Here is an 8,061-nt window from a genome sequence, read left to right on the forward strand (position 1 = left end):
TTTATAGGCAACCAGCTCATTTATAGGATAGATTTTTGTATCGTAAATCATATATAACCTCATTAGTGATTATAATGAGCAAAAGCGCCTAAATGAGGCAGTGTGAATATGCTATTAGTCTGTTAACAAATTCAGAAATTTCTAGTTCTGTCAAATCGACTTTAAAATGGTTGATAAGGAATGTTTGATATTTAAAAATCTCGTTCCCCTAACACCTCATCTCAAAAATTCATGGATAACACTGAATAATACTCATTAAAGAGTACCAGTTTTTATACAAACAGTCGAAATGTAAAATTATTTTTCCAAATTTTATTATTTGTAATTATCATTAATTATCATATTAAACATATATATTGTATCATTAGTAAAAGACGTTTCTTACATAAAATCATTTCATTTAATAATAATGAATAAATTTTGCTATTCCAATTACATTTAATATAACAGTTAGCTTCAATAGACTACCGGTATATAAATTATAAATATGAACCGATTATAGTAAGGAACCCTTTGAAATATCCAATTTGAATAATTAAATCTAGAAAACACAATTCTGATGCACATATTTTGTGTAGTTGTAGTGTTGTGTAGCGAGAAAATAAATTGGAAGAATATAGGTCCTACCTAAAATAAGATAAATATAAAATATAACTTTGAAATTGATATTGTGTGTGTTTGAGAAAAATATGCCTAAAAAGAAAAAACAGTTGAGGCAGTTCAACATGGGAGACTTTCTCTTTGCAAGACTCCAAGGCTATGCAGCATGGCCTGTTAAGGTAATAAAGTGCAGTAGAAAGTATTACAGAGGTTTTGCTATGGAACCACAGACACGGCAAGTATTAAAGTTGAAAACATCTTAAAGTGTAAAGAAAATAAAACGAATTCTGCACTGACCGACAGAATAAAAGAGTTTCTATTTCTGCAAGGCAATTCAACAAATTGAAGCGGCTTTAAAGAGCCAAGATCCTGCTCCAATATTTTTGCATCTAGCAAGAACCAATATTTTAATATTTATTAATGCTAGTCCTTCAGAGATGTTTGGAAATCCTCCTTGTGTTCCGGGGCAGATGCTTTCGGACTTCAAGCAGAAATCGTCGGAGACTGATTTCGTTTCGTCGTTGCGAAAGCCGTTAGCGAGTCAATGGGACGCTGTCAACCATCTGTGTATGTTCTGCGTGACGTTATCAATTGTAAGCACGTTTTTCTATTTCCGCAAAGCAATTCAACAAATTAAAGCGGCTTTAAAGGGCAAAGATCCTGATCCAATATTTTTATATCTAGGAAGAACCAATTTCTTAGTAGCTCATTATTGTGCAAAAGATGTACAGGGTGGTTATACGTTTGAATTAGACTGTGACGACCCAGTAGGCTATGGATTTATTGAAATAGAAAAGTAAAATTTAGTTTCAAATATTTTGAGTTCTTTTAATTGAACTGAGGAAAAAAAAACAAGAAACCACAATGGCGATATTTAGAGCGGATGTTGATAATTTTATAAAAAAAACAAGAAACCACAATGGCGATATTTAGAGCGGATGTTGATAATGTATGGTAATTATACAGTTGCATATGAGAGCGGATGTTGATAATTTTATAAAAAAAAAAAACAAGAAATCACAATGGCGATATTTAGAGCGGATGTTGATAATGTAATATGAAATTGAAAATGGGTATATAAAGGACAGCAAAAAGTTTAACAATTCAATAAAAAATCAAAAGAGCAACTACAATGGAATCCGGAAACAAATCCATTTGTTCAAAGTGCAGAAATGAAGTAATCGACAAGGACTATCTAATAAATATACTGAGGAAGACAGGTGACAAATTCGCAACGGGATGTTGGGATGCGCCTGACTTGGTGAGAGCCTATTCAAGTGCTATAGATGAGGTCATAGCACATCCTGGAAAATTAAAGTACTTAAAACGTGTTGGCAAAATTGTGGAGGTCTTTCGGACATATGCAGATGAATACGACATAGGATATATTCATCCTATATTTGATTTTATCAACGCATAACGTTGATAAAATTATTTATTAAATAAACTGTTTTAAGTAAATAAAAAAAAAAAAAAAAAAATTTTTATGTTTTTTTTATTTTAATTTTTTTATTTTTATTTTATTATTTTTTATTTTAATTTTAATATACATATTGTATTAAATAAATTAAAAAAAATAAAAAAAGTTTTGTATGTTTTTTATTTAATTTTAATATATATTGTAGTCTATAAAATATAAAAATAAAAAAAATAAAAAGAAACTTTTGTTTTAAAAAATTTGCGTGTTTTTATTTTAATTTTTGATGTATACATATACATATAATTTTTTCGTTTTTATTTATCAATATTTAAATTTATGAAATTTCTTAGTAATATTACAGTTTTTCTGGAACATTTACATAAATTTGTTAAATCTTCTTTAATTTTATGATTTTGACAATATTTCACTTCTTTATTAGAAGACATATTTGTTATATATAGTATATCTAATTTTGGACAGTTAAGATCATCCAAGTTTGTCATAGAAATATTTTCACCAATCATTTTTTTTAACCATCTTATTTTTTCAAATCCTTTGACATAGATAGTTGAGTTTTCATTATAATGTAATTCTTTTAATAGATATTTTTTAACGTCCATAAATTTAATTTCACCGTCTGACCACCTTAAACCATGATGATGATTATATAACCAATTGACTGCAATCCTATCTTTTAATGATATGCTACAATATTCGTAAGGTGATCGTATTAAAAACGTCTTAATTTCCGAGTTATCATTTTTAGAAATGCTCAATTCTTTAACTATAAACTTGTTATTAACGAAAAATCCCTGAGCGTCTATAATTATTTCTTTGTCATCGACCATTTTTTCACTTCTAATGTCAGCTGCTCATAAAATAAGACTGATTTTGAAGGAATATAGATATAGGAATATAGATCAGGAATATAGATTGAATCTAAAATGATAAATTCAACAACTGAACTACAGCAGATGCTCGCAATTCTTAAGTAATTTGATAATAGATTAATTAAGTTTTTAATATCTAAATATTAAATTTTAATATCTAGATATTTAATTTCTACTTAATTTCTAGATATCATATTCACACGCATTCATACAGATTATACTGAGCTATGAATATGTAACGTATTCGGTTTCTTAAATAACACGGTCTGTGCCTCTATGCATATATGCCACTTGGCAAAAAATTAATTTATAATATAAAAACTATTCTAAGAACTGAAAATAAATTTAAGATTTTAGAATTTTATTTAGAAACTAAATTTAGCTCCAATTATCTTCAAAATTATCTTCAAAATCAGAATTTCCGAACATTAAAAAGAGCAAGCGAATACTGTATTTGATTTTGATTTGCACTAAATAAATATTTAGCATGGAACACATTGCATTGTAATTTATTATTTTCCCAAGACATTTTCACTAATACTTAATTTTTTTAAGGTCCCTTATATGTCTTTTATAAAAATTTTCCATTTCAACAAGTTAAGACGATTTTACATTAAATCTGATTTCATTAAATATTTTGAATATTTTAAGGTGACGTTCATGATAAAATTTAATTTTAAATGTTTCAAAAGTGTTGTGCGATCAGTGTGGCCAACATTTGAAAATTTTATCCCCCTAAAAGCCATTCGAAAAACCCCTAAATCCCCCTAAACTAACATTTTGTACAAAATATGAAAAAACTGTAAGAACTGTTTTCTGTAGCATATATATTTTGTATATATTTAAAATAAATATAATTTGAATAAATTTGAAAAAAGAGATAAAAAACATTTGTTAACGAAATTATTTCAAAACAAGTAATTAAATAGTAATTAATAATAAAGTAAGTAATTAGCAATTACTTAAGTAGTTATTCTTTTAACAACTGATAACAAATTAAATCATATTAAATTTATACTTTCTAATATTTCCTCCATTACACTACAATCATCATGAATTTCCAAATTATTTTTAAAATCGTACATTTTGTAATCAAATTTGTTTAGCATCGCTGGTGTTGGATTAAAATTTTTACACGAACCTTGTCTCTGTAGAGTATATCTTACCATCATTAAAGCCTGTAACATTTCAGGTGATAATTTGTTTCTCAATTTGTTTTTAATTATTGAGTAAATGGAAAATGCGCGCTCCACGCTTGCATTTGAAAAAGGTAACGAAAGTAATGCTGTTGCGAATTTGGCTACATTTTTAAATCTGCTATTCCCAGCTGCATCCTTATATTCACTGACTTCAGCATAAAATTCTTCAGTGTTTGATAAATGTGTCCATTTTTTGTTTTGTAGTTGATGCCATTCATTTTCGACATCCTGCTTTACTCCAAACACATCAGTACGATAAATTTTAAAAAATTCTTGTAAACCAGGTTTAACCTGAGATGTTGCAACTTTTGGGTCAAGATTTGACATCATTTTTAAAATTGATAAATTTTCCGGTAATCGATTTTGAATTAGCTCAGCTAAAACAACTAAAACATTTTTACATCGCTGTCTTATCTCAGTTAAGTCACTTGCATTAATATTCTGGGCCGCAGATTCAAAGTCATAACCTAAATATATTGATGAAGTATCCATCAAGTAAGGATGAAAATCAAAGTTGGTAATTTCATTGTCTTCTATATTTTGTAATTGAGCTGGAACTACAATTTTTTGAAGTACATTTTTGTGAAGTAAAAATAAATCTTCAAATAATTTAACTGGCTCTACTTGATTATTTTGAAACAGTAGATTCAACTGAGTAATAGTTTTTAGTTCATTCTTTAAGAAAACAAAATATATTTTGAATTGTATGTTTTTCATGATGTCATGCAATTGATCAGCCATATAACATTTATCTTGCTTTCTAACAATAGAAAAGAGCAGTTCTAATTCGATCCATTGGTCTAATATTGTAGTTATAGCTTGGAAACGAGCCAACCAGCGAGTTCCACTTAGCGCTCCCACTTTCTTAGGATTACTGTTATTATTGATTATTTCATATAACTTTTTGTACTCTTCTACGCGTTTAGAACTGTAAGAAAACCAGTTGTGAACTTCACGAACTAAAAATTCTAATTGCCTAGGCAGCGTTTCGGTAGCCTTTTCTGCACATAAGTGCAAAGAGTGAGATATACACTTAACGACGATAAGATCGGGCAAATCTTTTTTCAAAATAGTGGCAACAGATTTGTTTTTGCCGATCATCACATTGGCACCATCCACACCTATTCCAATTAGATTTTGAAAATTTAGATTGTCACTTTGTAATTGAGCTTTTATGGCATCACATATACTCTGAGCATCAAATTCAGTTAATTTAATTATTCGATAGAAAGTAGTAACTATTTTCTTTTTCGGCATGGAGAAACGTATCATTGTACAAAGAATTTTTAAAGTAGAGATATCGGTACTCTCATCGATAATAATAGAGTAAGCAGAATCGCCAATTTCTTGCGCTAAATCTTGTAACATACAAGGACTGAGCACATTTTTTATTATCATAGTACACTTTGTTTTGTGTGCAGTTTCAATTTAGATAAAGTCTCCGATGTTTTATCTAACTTAGGTAGAATTTCCGTCAAATGATTAACAGTGTGTATAGAAGCATGTTCTGCAATAAAAGCCGTTATTTTTAATTCTGCAATTTTGATTGTTTCTGAATCTATTGTTTTAAATAGAGTTGGAAGACTATAACATGACTTTGCGCTTTTATGTGCCTCAACAGATTTGTTATGTTTTTCTGTACTAGCATGAGCAACTAAATCTTTTCTGTGCGCTTTTAGATTTATTCGACAATATTTACATATTGCCATACTATTGTTCGTTATATCTGGTGAAATCCATTCTGTAAATTATATTTCATTAGAGAATATGTGTAGTAAAATAAAAAATTTGAAACGCTCTAGTATTATTACGACCCAAATATCATATTCTATAGATGTTTTTGTGCTATGGTAGTAAACAATATTTTTGTACCTATATAGTTTTCTATAGTTTAAGATATCGGAAATTAAAATAAAAATTTATTATCAACCTTTCAATAATACATCTGATTCCCACGCTTTGGTATATTTTTGGTAATATTTTTTACTACTTGCTTTCGACATGGTTTTAAATTTTACTAAAATCACTTTAAAAATGAACGATCCCGGCTATCAAAAAAATTCCAAAAAAACATTGCTCGCTGGCAATTAGTGTTGCCATGCAGCTTGTTCTTTTTGTTTTCGTACTGTATTTACACACTATCGGCGTTTATATATACCTTATTTATATATAATAAAAAATATTTAATGTGTGTTATTACTAACATAGTTTTTTGAATTGAAAAAATTACAATATTTTTAAACCCCCTAAAAAAACCCCTAAACATTTGGTGCCCCCAAAAATACCCCCAAAACAAATTTTCCCCCCTAAATTTGGGGGGAAAATCCCTAAGTTGGCAACCCTGTGTGCGATATACATAATCCATACTCAAACACTCATTTATTTATTTAATGATCCTTTGCATCACATGCAATATTTACTTTATACAAGGGCAGGTGTCATTTACAATATACAGTAATAAAAAACTACTTCAGGATTTTGCTTTGAACAATCTAATATAGAATTAAGTAAAATTAAAAATAAAAGTTTTAATTTCTAATACAAAATACAAAATATATTTAATAACTCGGTTTAGCTGCTTATCTGGCCGATCCTTCCATCGATGATTGCTCCTTCATATATGAACGAATTCGGTTCATCATCTGCTCTCGATTCGATTCAAACAGCGACAAAAGGTTGTGACTTGCTTTGCTATCATTCTGGATTCTGCATTCTGCATTATGCTACTTCCTCATTCAGAATCTGCTGCTGATTAATTCTCATCAAAGTTCAGATAATATATTTTAAAAAAGGCAAAGAAATTATTTGAACTCTTTCTCGCTGTCAACATTAAAAGATTCAAGTTACGAATTGAGTAATCAGTAGTCAGTAGTCAGTAATCAGTAATCATTCCGATCATATTCCGATCATATATTTATATTAAGTGATGCTTAATTGCAATTGAAAAGTGCAGAAGATATTTTCTTAGCTTTCATCTTTAACATATCAATCCCAATCGTTGATGAATTTATTTATTGCCAACATAACAGGACTTAAATTTTTGATGTGGACCCAAATCGTTGATGTGTTTATTTGATGGGAAGAAACCAGGATTTTAATTTTTAATATGAAAACAGCAATCGTTCCAAGTATGTATGTAAATATTACACATATTTTCTACGGCCCAAATACTATCTTCAATGGCAATTCAGTTATTATATGTACATCTGCAGTATCGGAAAACATCTCCACTTATCACACTTTTTCTATCTTTAAGTCGCATCTTTAAGTCACATCCTTAAGTTGATATTTCATTCAGTTTGAATTCTTTTCAAAAGCAGTGATAATCTCAGTACTGTTCCATTGAGTACATATCAATATGTACATAGTATATACATGAGGTCATTCCATCTCCAGTCCTCAGCATTCTTATCAAATATTTACACATATTTCAATTTATTTTTTTAATTTAATTTTGTTTTGAGGTTTTTTTTAAATTTTTCCTTTCTAATATGTTTTTCTCTTTTTTCTGTGATATTTGGTTTTTAATTTCATAATTTGATCGTCTGTTTTTTATTTTGTGAAATTTTTCAAAAAAATTTTTTTTATATTTTTTTAAAATGTGTTATTTTTATATTTTTTTAAAAAGATTCTTTTTTAAATATTTTTTTATATTTTTTTAAAAGATTTTTTTTTTAATATTTTTTTTTTGTATTTTTTTAAAAGATTTTTTTTTTAATATTTTTTTTTTTGTATTTTTTTAAAAGATTTTTTTTTTAATATTTTTTTAAGGGTATTTTTTGCACATTTTTCTAATACATTTTTCAATACTTTTTTTCGAAACATTACATTTTTATAAAATTTTTGTGAAATATTTAACATAACTTTTTTCATTCAAATAATTATTACAATAATTTACAAATTTATTAAAATTAAGATTATATGTCTTAAGATGTTTTAAGATATTCATATT

The 8,061-nt window shown here is 27.8% G+C and overlaps 1 protein-coding gene across 1 annotated transcript; it reads right to left on the minus strand.

Annotated features, from left to right (window-relative positions):
* Positions 1–3,911: 3,911 nt before the first annotated feature.
* LOC119667691 (E3 SUMO-protein ligase KIAA1586-like) lies at positions 3,912–5,507 on the minus strand. Its single transcript, XM_038076999.1, has one exon. It carries the CDS (start codon positions 5,505–5,507, stop codon positions 3,912–3,914), a length of 1,596 nt encoding a protein of 531 aa, XP_037932927.1.
* Between the last annotated feature and the right edge of the window lie 2,554 nt (positions 5,508–8,061).

The sequence above is a fragment of the Teleopsis dalmanni genome, chromosome 1, assembly GCF_002237135.1.
Source record: "Teleopsis dalmanni isolate 2A chromosome 1, ASM223713v2, whole genome shotgun sequence".
NCBI classification, from domain to species: Eukaryota; Metazoa; Arthropoda; class Insecta; order Diptera; family Diopsidae; genus Teleopsis; species Teleopsis dalmanni.